Source organism: Penicillium antarcticum (assembly GCF_028974205.1).
Source record: "Penicillium antarcticum strain IBT 31339 chromosome Unknown utg000001l_segment0_segment0, whole genome shotgun sequence".
NCBI lineage: Eukaryota > Fungi > Ascomycota > Eurotiomycetes > Eurotiales > Aspergillaceae > Penicillium > Penicillium antarcticum.
The window spans coordinates 1,327,612-1,345,432 of record NW_026695299.1 but is presented as its reverse complement, the minus strand read 5'-3'; the positions used below and the strand labels follow the sequence as shown (position 1 = coordinate 1,345,432).

The following is a 17,821-nucleotide window of genomic DNA, read 5'->3' as shown; positions in this document are numbered from 1 at the left end:
GAGAAAGATAAATCGCCCATTAGTCAACAAAACAAAGGCCATAGTTGTCCTTGCTTCACGGTATCAACCCAAGATGGCATTATGTCACCACAGTTAGCAGTAAGATGCTCATCTTGCCTTCGCCATACCTCAGTAATGATATTCCTAGCAGTCACAAAGGCAGCAAAACCACAAACAGAACTCGCTCTATCTAGCAAACTTGTGATAGCCTCCCGCCTTGATGATGACATCGCCTCGCATCCCGCAATGAACAGTGGCCAAGCGGTTCCTGGACCAGTAGGATCATCCGGTGCAAGGGCCGCACTGCATGACTCCAATGCAGCAATAACATTGTCAACATGACCTTGAAGAGCGGCTGGGTGAGTTTGTCTGATCCTTCGGTAGAAGAAAATCACCAGAGCTGCATTTAATGCTTCGACCATATGGCTGTGTGGCTTGGAGTCGGCGTGAAGTTCCAAGACTCCACCCCGCGTGCGACCCAGGCTAAAAGAGCAGATCATGTTTTCTAAGCGCATGCTTCGTCGTTGTAAAGTATCCCATGCTTCGAAATTGACATCTTTGCCTGACTTACGCGCTGTGCGGAATGTCTCTAGCACATTGGCTAATCTGGTTGTTTGTGACATTAGGCTAAGCCATGTTTCTGGGATACCGTAAATCTGTTTGTATAATGTTTCGGGATAGCTTCTTGAATCTTGGAGGTGAATGTCGTGTAGTCCGGAGGTTTGATCTTTCGGTTCATCGATGTTGAGATCATTGTCGGAGTTTTGGCTTTCAAGTCGTAGGAAATCATCGAGGCGGGGGTTTGGTTCATTAGTAACCGTTGTATCTGAGGACCTTTTGGTGCTTGATCGATGTGAATTAAATCGAGAGCCAAGGGCTTGGAGAGTGGAGGAGGAGACATTATAGTCGTGTAAAACAAAAGTGCTTTCGCCGACGATTCGTAGCCAGGTGTATACGTGATGTAGAAGCCGGGCTTTTTTTGATATTCGTGTCTTGGATAGTCCTCGAAGTCGTAATAGTCGTTCTGCGTCAATCATGAAACATCGAGCATGCTGTTGCTGTCCGGACATTATCTGAGCGAGTTAGTACTATTCAAAGAGTCTTGGAAAGGATCACTCACTGTGAACTGTATAAGAATACATGTAGCCATTAGCTGATCTTTGTATTTTGCCTTTTTCAGACCATGTGTTTCGGATTGTAGCGAGGTTTGCATATGATCTTTGGCTTTTTGGTATGCCTGATTGGCAGCCGACCACCAATACTCAGGCGGTTTGGTTGAAATTGTTGATGGATTGAGAACAAGGTGAATGGCCGAGCATGCAAGCAAGCCGTATAGATTTGCAAGTCGAGCGTGGCTAATCCTCTCCGTTCCGAGGAAAGTCGAGTCACCATAAGTGACTACAGCCGCTGGAACATTCAGAATCTTCCACGGTGACTTTTGCAGGCATGGAATTGCCATTATATGTGGGATGACGATGTCTTGAAAGTGTTTCAACAGACAGGGGGCGTCACTCAAAGCATCAATCTCCATCACTATAGGATCTGGCGGTGTCTGCTGGGGTGTGAACATCCGAAGAAGCTCGTCGTTCATTGTCGAGTCCGCTGGGAGTAATCCCATCTCGTGGCTCATGTCGAACGATAAATCATTTGGGATAGTCGATGCAGCACTCATGGTAAATCCATTCTGGTCTGGGCTGAAGCTCAATAGATCAGACCAGTGAAGGAAGTCATCGATATGGGATAGCGAATCAAGGATCGAAGAAGGACTGGGACCTTGTACGTCTTCTGATAGCACATTTTCAACTTGCTCAGGTACAACTCCAGGTGATACTTCGGCCTCAATTGGGTTGGATTCGACTTCCGGCAATTCTGGCTGTGGTTGCGTTTTCTCTGGCGCAGTAGAGAAGTCGAGGACCGCAAAAGGCCCAATCACGATATCACTATCAAGTGAACGTTCTGGGTCTCTCGATCTTGAGTCAACCTCGGCCAAGGACGCATCAATAGATCCAGATATCAGATCAGATCCAAGAGCAGCGCTCATAGACAGTCTGGATTGTTCTAAAGCATGAATTAATAACGGAACATGATCCTTGATCAGGCAATTTACCTGTGTAAAGATGCCGCCTAGTGCCCCGATGAGGTTCCTCGGCCTCCACGCTATCAGTGCGCATCCAAAGCACTTGATCCGAGAATCCCTCGCAGGTCACTCCGAGAGCCCGACACGTCCGACAGACGGGCCGTTTCTGGTCACACTTGACATGCCGGCGCCTGCATGTGCTGCAACCTCCGAGCACATGCGACCGACGAGGACGTGACCGCTTTTTTACCATAACTAAAATAGATATATCGCAATAGATGTCATTTTGGCAATCTGATAGAAAACATGTAGAGGTGACCCCGCAAAGCTCGGAAACGCCTTCCCAACCCGTGACTTGCTATCTTATCTACCGCCAAGACCCGTTTGTCTCTTTTCTTTACTGTCGTCGGAATCTCCTACTGAAATAAGTGTTCGCGGCGGCCATGCATTAGTACCCCACGATAACTCGTGCGCTGGTATAGTACATCAACATTGCCGAACACCTTTTCAGATACCGACGGTCAACGCTTGTGATATAACCCGAAGTAGAAGCGTTTTGTGATATCGGTCATTGCTCAATGCGGCTTTTGGACATGGCTCACAAAAGACTATATCCGCCTGGTCAGCCTTCTCAAGCGACGAGAAGTCGAGATCACCAGATATGATGCGATTATCTAGGTAAACAATTATGATGGTGGCAACTTTGGTTCATCTCACTTAACAAACAATACTCATATTCGGGGTATGATCCTCAAGAGAAACAAGAAAAAACCGACACTATAGCTCGAGAGTCAGTTGGGAAATATAAAATGAGCAGCGCGGCGCAAACAAATATCGGACCACACACCACGAATTGTCCACCATATCGTACGACTTGAAACAAAAGACCCTTTGGGGAATTTACTTTTTGAAAGTCCATGTCCAATTAAAAGTCTTTAGGACTCTCTTAACCAGGCAGGTAATTCCGACGATCGCCCGTGGGGAAATCCACGATAGGAAATCGACATCCAATCTATAGCAAAAGAGCAGGCAAGTAGGAGTGCATAACTGTATTTGGTAATAAGTGTCTTGCGCTGGGGTTAGCTTGAGCTGTTGCAAATCTTATTTGAGTCGTGCTGCTGTCGTCTCTTTCGGTTTCCAAGTTCATTTCTATTACACCCCACAACTGGCGCAACAATGGCCCACCGCGGAGAAACCTTTCACAAAGATGTGTGCTGCATTGCTGATCTAAAGAGATTGGGAAGTGCTCGACTGGCTCCGATGGTAAGAGGTGAGCGGCTACCACAATTGTGTTTGCTATGGACCATACTGACTCTGATAGACTATTACAATGAAGGAGCCATGGATTTGATCACGTACGGGAGCTTAAAAGCGGATCGCCAGTGTCAATTGCTAATACTAGTTTCCATCTAGTCTCAACGAGAATGAAACCGCCTATGATCGATACAAGATTCGTCCCCGAATCTTAAAGAATGTCGACAAGATTGACACAAGCACAGAGATCCTGGGCAGCAAGGTGCGTCCAATTTTCTTACGAATTGAACAATTCAATCCAGCCCAGATCACAAATCGCCTCTAACAGTTCAGCCAATAGGTTGCTCTTCCATTCGGTTTCAGTCCCGCCGCCTCAATGAAACTAGCTCACCCAGACGGCGAACTCGCAACATCACGCGCAGCCGCAAAATATGGCCTCACAATGGGTTTATCCTCGTACTCGAATTATCCACTTGAAGATGTTGCCGCACAAGGAACGGGGAATCCACATGTGATGCAGATGTGTGTGCTTCGGGATCGGTCACTTACGATTCAGCTTTTGGAGCGGGCTGAGAGTATGTGTTTTTCTGCTTGTGGTTGACCGTTGAATTTCAATCTCACTCGTATTCCATTGCTCTTGAAGCTGACTTGATCTCGTACTGCAGAGGCTGGATACAAGGCACTCTTTTTGTCGGTTGATGTGCCCGTTCTTGGAAAACGGCTGAACGAATACCGCCATGAGTATCGCATTCCGGAAGATATGTCTTGGCCGAATATCTTGAGTCACGGTGGTGATACCTCCGATCGCACTGATTACGGTATGTTTGATTGCGACGGATGAAGGGGTGGGTATTTTATACTCGCAGGATAGATAGCTGACGATTAGTAGACCCCAGCTTGGACTGGGAGAGCACAATTCCTTGGTTGAGAGAGCATACCTCTCTGAAGATCTGGCTCAAGGGTGGTATGTACTCTCTTCTCCTTTCTTTGTCGTCAGATGTATGAATGTGAACGTATCCACTAATGCTTTGCTTTTACAGTGACCTCCCCCGAAGACGTAGAGCTAGCTATAAAATATGGCGTCGACGGCATTGTCGTCTCAAACCACGGAGGTCGTCAACTAGACGGCATGCCTTCGACATTGGATGCCCTTCGCTCTTGCGCGCCAGTAGCCAAAGGCCGGGTCCCGATTGCTGTTGACGGTGGAATCCGTCGAGGCTCAGATATCTTCAAAGCTCTGGCTCTTGGGGCGGACTTCTGTTTCATGGGGAGAATCCCCTTCTGGGGCTTGGCTGTATGTTTCGCCCCCTGTTGTGATGTCGTGCATAACTAACTATCGACAGTATAACGGACAAGAAGGAGTCGAACTAGCCATCCGAATTCTGCGCCAAGAGTTGCGTATCACTATGGCACTAGCCGGGTAAGTGGAATGCTCATCTGACTATTTTTGAATTTTTCTTTGCTGATCGGAAACAGGTGCCGAACGATCGGCGAGATTCAGAAAAGCTATCTTTCGGTTTTACTGCCAGATGGTATCCTCTCGAAGCTGTAGGATGATGGAGAGCAGAAACATAACTGATATTATATTTGTCTACGTACATATATGCGCAACTCGAACAGCCTTGACATCAATGCATACTACCTTTTATGCCAACCTGTAAACCTCTTTGATCTCCCCATTACATGGTCGATACAAGTGTTTTGCCAAGACTCTTGGCAACCCGCCCTCGCGCGGCAGGGCTGAGGAACTTAGGGCTGAGCCAGACTTTTCATGATGCTTGACTATGGCCAAGGGTGGGTAAAAGAGGCTGTGTATTTTTGCTTTGGGGTGAAGATAGTCTTAGTTCAATAAATATAGAAAACCACCAGTCTAAAGGGAACTACGTATGTGTGCAAAGCCTCAATACGTGGTCCATAGGTCGGCCGCAGTCAGCAGGCAGCATCATTCTGATTACTGCACTGAAACCTAGTGTACCAATACGCTGGTGTGCAGGAATGTGTAACAAAATCCCGTGTACGGAGAGTACAGTCCCAAACGGGGTCGGGCGCTAAATTTGTTTCATTGTATTTCGGGAGCTGATCCTCCACATTTCTAGAAGGGAAATAAATAGTACATATATTCTCCCCTTTATCCCGTGTCTGACTTTTCCTGTCATATCCCCTGTCGCATACCCTCTTCTCGTGTTTAATTACAACTCTACAACACCCTCTTTCACCATGTTCAACTTCAACTTCTTCAAGTCCGCCCCGGTCAACGACCAGGCCCCTGCTGAGAACACATGGAACGCCAACACCGTCACCATGCAGCCTGTCAGCCCTGCTGCCCCTTCCAGCAACCAGGCTGTTGTTGCGGAGCAGCCCGTACGTGCAACATCCTCTGCGATATAACTATAGGAACAAGAACTAACCCTTGTCGCCTCTAGAATAACCAAGAGCAAATGCAGCTGCGCGGAGGTGGTGGCAACGGCGGTGGTATCTGCTGTGGAGTGTAAGTTCATGATCACACCCATCCATGGACTGTATATCAGAGTCACATTTCCTGGTTGCGCAGAAAAAAGTAGAAATATCAAGCTAATGCGTGAAATAGTTGCGCCGGTCTTCTCTGCTTCGAGTGCTGTGAGTGCTGCTGCTAAATACTTCACGCATCAATGGACGCTTTTTCGATTCGATCAACTACTATACGTGACCACCGATACCAACGCCCTACTATTGAGAACATGATGGAGGTACTAGGATTGGGATCCCTGTAATGTGACGTGTCGGGCATTTTTGCGGCTTGTTTGCTGCTTTCCCTTTTGTTGCTTTTATACACCGCTTTTCCGTATCCACGCTATATATACCCAGAAGAATACCAGTGATGGAGTTCATTTTTTCTAATTCCTTGACATTTGGCAACAACTATAGGTTAATACTGTATCTTTATAGTCGTAATATATGTACAGGCTGTATGCTCTTCCTGGTTAACAGAACTGGCGTCGGTAGATGGTAGATCTCAACGCGGCGTCAACATCCCACACTCGGAAGCCTGGAGCGCGGCCAAGAATTCGTAGGTTGGCCAGGAGGACTAGTGATGTTAGAGTATGCGTTGAAGGTTAAACGGGCGGTATAGACTGTAGACTCACGATCAAAGAAACATTCCAAGTCCAGCATGTAAGACGACGAGCTCAGCTCTGATGCAGGCCTGTCAATGCAAAGATCGTCGGGAGATCTGTACAAACTCGCCACAGACCGATCCGGCGAGAACCCATGCAAATGCCCAACCATAGCAGGCGGTACCTCCAGCCTCAGCGATGATCTATCAAGCGCCAGACCGCGGTGCTCCAGATAACCCTGTATATCATGGCAATCAAACCACTCACCATCCAGATCTAACGAACGGATCCTCTCATCCCGATCCATCTCCACCTCCCCTTGGTCTAGTCCCACAGAGCCAGGTTCCAGATCCCCACTCCAATCCTCATCCCAATCTTGAATACCACCACGTTGCAGAATTCTCACCATCCTTCGTAAAATCTTGCCAGGTCTCCGACTATTTTCCGGGAAGTTGGGCGTTCCATCTTTACCTTTACGAGGGAAGTGCTTTCCTGCCCCACCCAGCGTGTAGAAGGGCAGTTTGTTGAATTCCAATGTACTTCCAATCTCGGACTGCAGTGTTCGGCGAAAACTGCGTCTTATGCCTGGCATGTCTTGAATACAGGGTACCAGCCCGAAGACGCGAGCCAATAGTGCTGGGTCAGTTCGAGCATCTGTGAGCCAGCGATATGTATGCTCGAGACAGAACCTGTGTAGGCGTCGCGAGAGATTGGATTCCTGATGGCTGTATGTATATATTGTTGTGTTTGGGAGGATGCGATTGATTAGCGGAGAAGGTGACCTGGCACGATTGGTGTACGAAAGATAGTCCTTCTGGCAATGTGCCACTGAGTTGTCTGATGCATGTGAAACTTGATATCCGAAGATATTACTCGATAATTTGTGAGTTCGCTCAATCTTTTCATCTTCATCGGGAGTAGAAGGGGCGTCATGGAGCTCGGCTAAAACCAATTCTCGTGCGCGAGTCAGGTAGTCGGTGCCCGACTGTGCCATAAGTCGGTCATTATGGTAACTAGCTGTATCTTGGTGGGCAGCACTGAGTAGATTAGACACGTTCTCCAATGTACGTTCTAGCCCATCGACGCGAGATTTGAGAGCCTGGATAGTGAACTCTTTTTTTAGTCTATAAGTGCGTTGGGCACGCCGGATCTGTAGACGACGTTCCTGTTGGAGTCAACTAGGTGAATCTTGAAGGGTTTATATGGCAAATTACCTCAATGGCAGCCGCATCCTTGACCGTCTCCAGTCTTGGCCGACCTCGCTTCCGAGCGGGACGATCCGGAGCTGCCGACTCCCTACTGATCGCTAGTTGGTCGGTCATCTCCGGGCCTTTAGGGGCACGCTTGTTCCGTGGCCTTAGACTGCGCTCCGGCTCATGTTTAATATCGGGGCCTAGTTCCCGTCTAGGGAGACCCTGTAGTCGTTCAGGGGGTAAGTCCAGATAGGATCTGGATGAGAGCATGTCTGATAGCACGTTTGAAGAATTCCCATTATCCTGCATCGGGGTGGGCTGAGGTGATGTTAGAAAGTTGACAAGTTCAAGTAATCAAAGAAAGGCCTCCTCATCCCGTGAATTTTTTGATCACTCATCACCTCGGCAGTGGCCAAGTCGCAACTACACTAATGCAGACATCAACAGGGGTCGCCTGCATGACATATCAATGCCCATGACTTCATTTATACTTTAATTCTCAGCGGACCTTTGCGGAGTACATATTTTTTTTATTTGTACACATCATGTGCGGAGCACAGGGTGTTCGTGAAATCCGAAATCCGCCTCGTGTTTTGACACCACACAGACCTCCCCTTGAGTGCAACCGAGGCCTAAAGGCGTAACCCACCGACGGTGGCGCGAACATGAAGATTGTTTTGTGGATACAAAGTGCAGGATACAGATCTCTGTGGATACATGGACATGCAAACTGGCGGTGTCTCCGAAGGTGAAACTTGTGGGCTCCGAGATCTTTTCAATCCAAGGACTCACCGAGTAAGAGGTCCGAGATCTATCGGCCCAGGGAATGGAATCAGTGCGAACTCCGACCACCGATCGAATATGACCTCCGTTGCGCATTTTATTGGCTCCGACATTGACGATCCTGACTGAATCTTGCTGTGTTCCGCAAGTGTCCCCACTCAGCCTTTGTGCTGCATTCATCCATATAACTCGCCTCCTGCCCGCGCAAAATCTCGGTTCTCCGCTTGAAAGTAACTACTAACACCATGGCCCTGACGTTCATCGTGGGCTTCGCGGCCGCAGCCATCGTGCTGCAGGTTATCCGCATGGTAATCAACTCATGGCAGCATTCGCGCAATGCCAAAAAGCTGGGCTGTGGCAGTCTGCCCATGTATCCTTGCAAGGATCCTATTGGAATCGACACCTTGAAGCAGTCTCTGGCAGCAGCTAAAGAAAATGCCGTGCCCGAGTTGGCTGAGAAGCGCTTTGAAGTTATGGCGGAGCAGGAGAACCGCTACGTTACTACCTTCATGATCCGCAACCTTGGTCGCGATGGCATTTTCACTATCGATCCCAAAAATATCCAAGCTGTTCTAGCAACACAATTCAAAGAGTTCGAACTCGGTGATTCTCGCCGGAGGGCCTTGCACCCCTTGCTCGGCACTGGTATCGTGAGTCACATGATAACCTTTTTGTCCGTCTAGTGTGGGCACTAACCGCATACAGTTCACGGCCGATGGTGAGGACTGGTCCAGGTCCAGAGGTCTTCTACGCCCTCAATTCACCCGAGAGCAGATCAGTCAATTAGATTTGGAGGAAGAACATGTGCAAAAGGCCATGCAGGCGCTGCCTGTCGCAGCCAACGGCTGGACCGCCTCCACCGACATTCAGACTATCTTCTTCCGCCTGACTATCGATTCTGCCACAGAGTTCCTATTCGGCGAAAGTGTTGAGAGCCAGCTTGGTGGCTTGAACGGCTTGAACAGACCCGAGGATTCTTTCGCTGGCCACTTTGATTATTCGCAATTCATCTGCGCGCAGCGCGGCCGATTCGAGAAGCTTGCTTTCCTCGCTGAGACCAAGGAAAGCAAGAGCTCAGACAAGCAAGTGCAAGCCTTTGTTGACAAGGTCGTCGCAACCGCTTTGCAAGCCGCCGACAATGAAAAGAAGGACACTGAGAAGGGGAAGTCCCCTTATGTGTTCCTTGACGCCCTTCTGGAGGTTACTCGAGACCCGATTGAGTTACGCTCACAACTCCTGAACATCCTCCTGGCTGGCCGTGATACTACCGCTTCCCTCCTCAGCTGGACCACTCTCATGCTTGCCCGCAACCCTGAAATTTTCAATAAGCTTCGCGAAACCATCATCTCCACCTTTGGCACTTACTCTAATCCGGAAAACGTCACATTTGCTGCTCTCAAATCCTGTCAGTACCTACAGTATGTCATGAACGAGGTCCTCCGACTCTACCCTGTCGTCCCATTCAACCGCCGGAATGCAACCCGCGATACTACCATTCCTCGCGGTGGTGGCCCTGACGGCCAAGACCCCGTCTACGTTCGCAAGGGTCAGTCCGTCATCTACACCACCCATGTCATGCAGCGACGAAAGGACCTCTGGGGCCCTGATGCCGACGAGTTCAAGCCTGACCGCTGGGCCAACCGCAAGGCCGGCTGGGAATACATTCCCTTCAACGGTGGCCCGCGTATTTGCATTGGCCAGCAGTTCGCTCTTACCGAGGCTGGCTATGTCATTGTTCGTCTTTTGCAACGCTTCGATCAGATCCAGGATGTGAACCCCGACCGTCAGATTCGACACGGCTTGACTTTGACCAGCTCTCCTGCTGATCGGCTTACTGTCCGCATGCACGAGGCGGCTGAGTAAATATTCCGTTATGATGTTCTATTTGTTTGGTGGAACCCATTTGGGTTGTTTATATCCCTTTTTTGTACACCTTGTTTCCCCTGCCTGAGTGACTTGAATGTTTGCTTCATATTGATTCAGTATATTTATTCGCATCAGTCTGTTCCAGACTACCTCACGGACTAGGCTTCGTTGCCCTTTATGATAACAAGAATGAAACATTTGTTATGAATTCAGCTATATGGACTTTCCCTCTATGCCAACAACTGGTTTGAATCTTTTGGAAACTATTTATCCCAAGAAACAACTTTCATTGGTTGATTAAGCTTAGGATCCTATCTGACAGGATCTACAACAACTGGTGGAAGCAGGAAACATGGATCCAACAGAAATCGAAAAGACTAGTTACTTAGCCACATGCAGACTTGGTTCATGTGTCCTATGATTGCTGACGACACAAACTTCTGCAAGCACGGTATGTAGGTAATGAGAATCTAATATAAGGCTCTAAAAATCTTGTTGATGTACATTATTCCAGGTTGACATCATGATTAATATCACGTTCAGACCTATAACCCCAGTTTTTGAAGCTGAGAGCACGACCCATACTCTGAAAGCATTTTACCAACCACAACGAAATGACCGATTGCTGGAGTGGTTATCACACAAAGAGTAAAGGTCAAATGAAGAAAGCCCATAACATCCATATAGAAATGTTTCTTTTCTCGTGGGTCGGCCAAGTTCCGCCTGAGAAGTTTGGCCCAAGCAGGATTGTAGAGGATGTTGTCAATAAACCAGTCTGCAGCCATAGGATTGGTGACTATAATCATTCCAAATACAAGCGACAACGTAATCCACAACCGCTGTGCCAACGTGCTCGACCCAGCCTCAAAACGCGAGAGTGCACCAATAGCTACCAAGGGCAGCGCTGAAATGAATACGACCAGAAAGGAGAGTATCGGAAACGGCCTCGGGGAGCTGGTTCTGAAGTTCTGACAACTTGGACAGATTATGACAAGTCGGGGTTTTTCTCGGTTTTCTTTCGATGAAAGTGATTCACATGATGACTGAGAACCATGATCAGAAACTATGCCACTTTTGGTTGCTCGTACTGGATAAGAAAAGTTCCTGTACTTCTTTTCCTTCAAATATACCGGTTCGATTTCGCCAGGGCGAAACATTCTTCCCAAATCAAACTCCCACAAATACCCTTGGCGACGTTGACATGTGCCCGAAAAAACGAACTTATCGTTTACGGGGAGTGGCTCGCTTTTGAGTGTTCCAACCGCGCCAGCAAAGGTACCTCCGCGGCTACTAGCTTCATCCATCAGTTCAGTATGAACAAGATAAACTGATGGGTAGCTGTGAGTAGCCATATTGCCAAGGAGATTAACAACCGACATGATCAGATATGGCACAACGGTAAATCCAAAAGCAGCGTATCCATATGTGTCTACTTGGTGACCGCGCGACTGATATATAGTGACGGAGGCATAGAGTATCTGAATGAGCGCAATCAGCGGTGGCCCAAAGCTATAAGTCGAAGATAGATTTTGTGAATCCTGGCCATTGCAGTGAAGTCGCTCCGCCGACGACAGTGGCTCTACCAAGGCGTGCAACGGAACGTATGCCAGACTATACCCAGGAGGAAGGTCGCAAGTTCCACATATCTTGTACCGCGGGGGCACGATACTAAATGTGTTCCCTTCGGGTGCAAGCCAAGGAGGGGTGCAGACATTGAATTCGAATAAGCCGGTATAGTTCTCCCTGAAAGACAATGTGAGCAGAATAATTCGTTCGGGATAAAAGCTTTAGCTTACAATTCCTGAATGTCGTCCTCATAGTTGTCTTTATTCCGGGCTACTCAATCTTAGCAGGAGCCTCCAGTGTATAGACCGAGAAAAGCATACCGATTTTCAGGTACGGCCACCACTCAGGTTCATCCACGTCATATGACATAGGCATTGCTGATAATGAGCGTATAGATTGCAAAGGCTTCGGATTCCACTCTCGAGATCGCACCACCATGCATAATGCTCTCGATTGAAGCGCCCGCTTTAGGGGATCAGTTTTTAGAGCTCCTCGCCCGACGATAGCCATCAATCCCCGACTAGCGCCCATTGAAGGGAAAAGGATGGCTAAGATCATATTCACTGTGGTGGTGAGGGCTGGTTCTCCAGGGAATGCGATGACCGTCGCCGCATGCGCTAGATAGTTGCCCAGGAAAAACGACACGATATCAGTCCATGAGGTTGGTGTGCAAATCATGTTCTGGGAATAAGTGACACCATCTGGGACAGTGATGGTGGTGTCTCTTTTTGAAAGAACAGCCGCTAGTGATTGACTGACTTGGGCGAACAAAACCAATGTCGTAAGCCCAAGCCGTGTCGTGAGGGTCATCATATAGATGTGGCAGCCACTTTCGGTACTCTGATCCCCGGTTTAGGCGAATGTTATTGTTTCGGAACCCTTTTCACAACGAAATACATAATATGGGGTGGAATACTTGAAGGCGGCAGCAGGAATATGAGAGAAATGTTCTTAGCTTAGATCCTTGAGGGGTTTTGATGTTTGGAGCTAAGAACAGCGGCCTAGTAACCCAAACTACTTCATCCTTGAGATTTCTATTTTAAGTGATCTACCTAGGGACCCGGGTAAAAGAGGCACCGGGATTTGGTCGACTCTAAACGCCCGTAACCCGCAGAGGTGCATGTGCATAGCCCGAACGGCGATCCATTCAGATGTCAACACTCATATAATTTATAATATCCCTACCCTACTCTAGGCACCTTTATTTTCCTAAATTGGCTCACTCAATAATCTAATCTAGCATTCCACACTGTAAACCACATCTCTACCTTTCATCGGATAACACGAGACAGGTGGTCAGATTCTTATTTCAATCTAAGGCCTCGGATATTCCAATACGCGTCGCGAGAGCACCTTTGTGGTTGATATGAGCCTCGAGTTTGACGATTATCCCGAAGATCTCTTCCTGAAGCGTCTTCTTCCTGCATACTATCAAACCGCGAGTTACGCGCTGAGGCCGGCGTTTCACTTCATATGCACATGTGGGGCAGCTGAGATATCGGGCCAATGAGAAGCCTAATTTCGATGTTTGGATGAGGCTGGGGCCATCCATCACCAGGCAAGATGGCAACAAAAACCTGGTCTCCAGTCCTGCTAAGTGCACAGTAGTTGGAATCGTGCCAAGACACGTTTAATGGTGGATCGTGCTCTTCATCGAAAGAATCCTGTGCGGCGATACATACCATGTGTAGGGGCCAGATCCAGCCCTCAGCCCAATTTGCTGAGACCGCAGAAACCTGGACAAATTTATACAGTATTCTTTTGGATCAATGTACTGTACATGTATTCTGTAAGCATAGTCACCGCTACATATGAATGAATTACAGTTTGCTGTTCGGTTGATCTGCTATAGCCTACTTATGATCTATACTCTACTGCCGGGGACGGCTCAGGTACACTTTGCCTTTTTCCAGGGGAAATGCATCGGTTCACATTGGGCCCAATGTAACCATTGTGGGAGATACACACTCTTGCAAGGATAAAGCATCTGTTTATTTTTATTTTTGTTATCATGCACTGGGGAGTTGGCAGGAATAAAACAATAGGGGTCATGAAAATGTCCACGGCGCTATGAAGTATGAGACAAATTATTTACCAAATCCTCAAAATGAGTGTGCCAGTTCATTCATTAGTCGTGCCTTTTCTTAGCCTGTCTTTTTCGCCTCTTTCCCCAAATTTTAAGTGCCCTGGGTGAGCTATTCAGATCACATAAACATGGGGGTGTGAAAGGACTTATGACCACTACCATATCTGCCACAGTGGAATGGCAAGTTTGGTTAAATGCTGGGGGCTTGCATATAGGGGCCAATCTACTGTGTGTTTTGCACTCTAATCTTCACTGAAACTCTAATGCTCTATCAGGCGCTCAATTTTGACCCCTTCGCAGTGTCAAAGACATACATAGAGTACGCATATATACGGTGAACTCTCTGCTAGCAGCTCTAATACGACTAAGAGGTGCAGACACCCAGGAGCTCGCTGTAGCCGAAGGGCCGATGATCCACTGTAGCTTTGTGAGCTCTTAAATAGCCAATCGTCTGTTCAGTTACAGTAGCGATCGTCAGTAAAGATCCAATTTTATGAACTTCGGATCCTACAACCATTGAATACCGAGCTGTCAATAATACCACTGACATGCCCACGCGAATCGTCAAGATTGAATGATAAGTCCCTATTGGCCTGAGATAAAACATGTTAACACAGCTGCATTTTGATCTGCAGATTTTTCTCGCGGCAGGGAAGCCCCTGATTCCCCCTTACTGGGGCTGTCGCCAGTATCGATCTATCGGGTTATAGTTCAAACATAGCGCCCCACCGATCCACCACATACGTGACGCACATGAACTACAGCATAACCCTAGCGATCATAATGGAGAATTGTGGATCTTGATTTGGTTCTTTTTTGACAGGCTGGTTTTTGGGAATGTTATATGCAGATCCCATCGCGTAGAAGTCTGAGTCAAACTGGTCACTACCCAGACCTGCTCAGATGAGTATTCAGGTACCTAGGACCAGCAATTGAAGCTGTTCATACTCTCAAAGCTTGATCTTTGTAATATCATACTATTATGCGGAGTACGGGGGTTGACGTCCCAAGAGAGTGGTTGGATCGCTATGATCTGACAAAAGGGGCTATCAGTTCCACATGAGTTTCCGGGTGGGTCTGGAGGTTTTCAATAGACAAGCTGGAGGAGCATACATACAAAACATGTTCGCGCCCATTGAACTTTCTAGCTTTCTCTTTTCCAGCTCCTTGTTTCTGTTGTATACCATCACTATGCAAGCTGACCCATCACCCCAAAATGATCATCAAGAAAAAAGTTTGCAACCAAGCGTTTTCCCTCCATTGCCAGATGAGCCTTATGATGCTCGCCGGACCGAAAAGCACAGCTCAGTGATCCCAATCAAGACAGGAGAGGAGATTGTGTGTATATCTTCTGTTCTGCAAGTTGCCTGGACAATTGTGGTTGCGGCCTACACAAACTCAAACAATGTCGTCTTCGGTCTATGTGGAAAACGCTCAGCCAACCCGGTTTCGGCTGTGCAAATGACTATTCAACCAGAGCAGACAGTACGTAAGCTGTTGAAGCTACTGAGTACCGAACGCGATGTCATGTCTCCGCTTTCTGAATCAGAATTACCAACAAGTTCTGTGTTTCCAAATATCTTGGTCATAAAGAATGACATTGAAGACTGGACAAGCACCAGCCCACCAATTGTAACAAGCGGTGGTCATTTCGATACTTGTCCTTTGCTGTTGACTGGCGTGGACCAGCAAACCGAGATTCATATGCGTTTCGACTTTGACCCAGTGATCCTCTCAACAACACTGTCACAGATAGTGATGGATCAATTGGTCCATATTGTGAATTGCATACAGACCGACCCGGAAATCCAATTGAAAACTCTTCTTGATATTTCACCCAATGGACTCAAGGGGGACGAATCGTCGAACTCTCGTCTTCAGCTGCGCAGACAGGAACTGGGTCTACATGATGTAATTACAAAAAGCGAGGAAAACAAAAATGCCCCGCCTTTGTGCGATTGGGACGGAAAGTCAGACCAGTCGCAGCTATCAGCAGTGGCATGGACGGAAACTACTGGAGATTATGTTGCGAAGGGAGACAATACTCCTCCCACAAGCCGCGATTCATCAATTTCTCCTTGTGACACGATCTTCGAAAAGCAACCTGAAGAAAATACCAACCAAGATTCAGCCACGACATCTCCTGAGAGCATGTCAGGCACTTTCAAATGCACGCAAACACAGCAATGGCTACTCAACAACCACGAGGGGGGCTGCTTTGTTCTGGAATTCTCCGGGCCCTTGGACTCTTCAAGGCTTGAAGATTCATGCCAACGTCTCCTGGAGTCCCATACTGCACTCCGGTCTGTTTTTACACGGGTTGACGAAACATTAGTACAGACTGTACTCAAAAAATTTGATCTTCCTTTCACCGTGCATACCGACGCGTCTCAACATCCGATATCAGTTGCCCATAACCTGTGCACAGTCAATCCCGAAAACACCTTCCCTCTTGGTACACTTCCCCTGTGTTTTACTCTAATCACTGGAGTCAGAAACCAGAATGCTCTGATGATCCAACTATCACATGCTCAATATGACAGTGTCTGTCCCGAGACTTTGGTTTCCGATCTGTGTCAGCTCTATCAAGACCCGACAAATGCTGTCAGCTCAACGGAATATGCTCTGTTCGCGCACGAAGTCACCAAGCAACAAACTCCCGAGGCATTTGAATTCTGGAGTATTCTTCTTTCGGGCTCAAGTATGACCGAAATACCAAACACCGCGCCGGAAATGCAGTCAAAGAATACCATCTTACGATGCTCAACTAAAGTCACTATTCCATCCTTGCCTAGTGGAATCACCATGGCGAGCATGGTCAAAGCAGCCTGGTCAAATGTCCTCCGACTAGAGTCAGGGGACGATGACGTTGTCTTCGCCCAGCTTGTCAATCTGCGCAATCTGAACGTACCAGATGCACACCGCATCATCGGTCTGTGCTCAAACCGAGTGCCTGTTCGAGTGCAGTATGGGCAATGCAAAACAACACTAGATCTCCTCCGAGCTATTGAGGACCAAAACACACAGGCAACTCCCTTCAGAGCTGCCGAGTGGGAGCACGTTGTATCTCGCAGTACCGACTGGGTCGCGGGCTCTAAGCCGCAGAATCTGTTGATACATCAGGATCTTTCTGAGAAGACTGAGATCCAGATAGGAGAGGACCTGCGCTGTAATTTGGCCGATTATATTCCCATTGAACCCACTGATAATTCTTTGAAGCTTATCTCGGAGCAACTGCAAGGTGGTATGCTCAAGTTGACACTGGCATATTCTAGCCACTTCGTTCCGGAATGTGGGATCAACGGCTTGTTGGGAAAGCTACGCAACACGTTGATGCATTTCACTGCTGTCCCAGAAAGCCTGCTGGATTTGTGATCAGACACCCCCTTCTCTCTGTCATTTTCTTTGCGGGCTCGCCTAAGTGGGCTTCGAAGTTTGTAAATATATCTTAAAAATAATAATATCCCGAACAAGAATGTACAGTTAACCGTGACCTGATCTGCGTTTCAGTCCAAGCTACGACTATGGATGCTTTGGATGTTACTTTACCTTTGTATCTACAAGAAGTCTCCAAATTTGAGGCCTCGCGTACAGCGCTTGCGTTCATTCCACGGATGATCCCCGTATTCCTCTCTCCCATCGTTGGCGAGTACTATATTACAGAACCCAAGCTCCTGAAAAGTGAGATGTTCATAAACATGGATCTTAATATTAGGCTCCTACTGCGAGCGCGTTTGAAATTACCCAGTAGCTTGTGCCGGCTACATAATTCTTGGTATCATGCATATACTGCTACGATTTCACACTGGCGAGAGCAAACTCCAGGAAGCCGGGCTTTTTATTGATCTTTCTTTCATCGGCATGTCTATGAAAATGATCATGACTCCCGTGCTAGCAGAAATCT

At 47.7% G+C, this 17,821-nt stretch overlaps 7 protein-coding genes across 7 annotated transcripts; 4 read left to right on the top strand and 3 right to left on the bottom strand.

Annotated features, from left to right (window-relative positions):
* Positions 1 to 23: 23 nt before the first annotated feature.
* Positions 24 to 2,330, bottom strand: N7508_000502 (Zn(II)2Cys6 transcription factor; the record flags this gene model as incomplete). Its single annotated transcript, XM_058458587.1, has 3 exons — positions 24 to 1,073; positions 1,121 to 2,058; positions 2,108 to 2,330. The coding sequence occupies 3 exons, from the start codon at positions 2,328 to 2,330 to the stop codon at positions 24 to 26; spliced, it is 2,211 nt and encodes a 736-aa protein (XP_058324809.1).
* A 923-nt stretch (positions 2,331 to 3,253) lies between these two features.
* N7508_000501 (alpha-hydroxy acid oxidase) lies at positions 3,254 to 4,883 on the top strand (the record flags this gene model as incomplete). Its single annotated transcript, XM_058458586.1, has 9 exons — positions 3,254 to 3,347; positions 3,399 to 3,432; positions 3,491 to 3,593; positions 3,672 to 3,906; positions 3,997 to 4,149; positions 4,221 to 4,295; positions 4,372 to 4,625; positions 4,675 to 4,751; positions 4,808 to 4,883. 9 exons carry the CDS (start codon positions 3,254 to 3,256, stop codon positions 4,881 to 4,883), a joined length of 1,101 nt encoding a protein of 366 aa, XP_058324808.1.
* Positions 4,884 to 5,548: 665 nt separating this feature from the next.
* N7508_000500 (uncharacterized protein) lies at positions 5,549 to 5,964 on the top strand (the record flags this gene model as incomplete). The annotated part of the gene is made up of 3 exons (XM_058458585.1): positions 5,549 to 5,692; positions 5,755 to 5,819; positions 5,919 to 5,964. The coding sequence occupies 3 exons, from the start codon at positions 5,549 to 5,551 to the stop codon at positions 5,962 to 5,964; spliced, it is 255 nt and encodes an 84-aa protein (XP_058324807.1).
* Positions 5,965 to 6,291: 327 nt separating this feature from the next.
* Positions 6,292 to 7,886, bottom strand: N7508_000499 (uncharacterized protein; the record flags this gene model as incomplete). The annotated part of the gene is made up of 3 exons (XM_058458584.1): positions 6,292 to 6,395; positions 6,454 to 7,588; positions 7,638 to 7,886. 3 exons carry the CDS (start codon positions 7,884 to 7,886, stop codon positions 6,292 to 6,294), a joined length of 1,488 nt encoding a protein of 495 aa, XP_058324806.1.
* A 758-nt stretch (positions 7,887 to 8,644) lies between these two features.
* Positions 8,645 to 10,262, top strand: N7508_000498 (cytochrome P450; the record flags this gene model as incomplete). Its single annotated transcript, XM_058458583.1, has 2 exons — positions 8,645 to 9,049; positions 9,105 to 10,262. The coding sequence occupies 2 exons, from the start codon at positions 8,645 to 8,647 to the stop codon at positions 10,260 to 10,262; spliced, it is 1,563 nt and encodes a 520-aa protein (XP_058324805.1).
* A 1,066-nt stretch (positions 10,263 to 11,328) lies between these two features.
* Positions 11,329 to 12,206, bottom strand: N7508_000497 (uncharacterized protein; the record flags this gene model as incomplete). The annotated part of the gene is made up of 4 exons (XM_058458582.1): positions 11,329 to 11,352; positions 11,396 to 12,008; positions 12,062 to 12,101; positions 12,152 to 12,206. The coding sequence occupies 4 exons, from the start codon at positions 12,204 to 12,206 to the stop codon at positions 11,329 to 11,331; spliced, it is 732 nt and encodes a 243-aa protein (XP_058324804.1).
* Positions 12,207 to 15,108: 2,902 nt separating this feature from the next.
* On the top strand, positions 15,109 to 17,292 carry N7508_000496 (uncharacterized protein; the record flags this gene model as incomplete). The annotated part of the gene is made up of 1 exon (XM_058458581.1): positions 15,109 to 17,292. The coding sequence occupies one exon, from the start codon at positions 15,109 to 15,111 to the stop codon at positions 17,290 to 17,292; it is 2,184 nt and encodes a 727-aa protein (XP_058324803.1).
* Between the last annotated feature and the right edge of the window lie 529 nt (positions 17,293 to 17,821).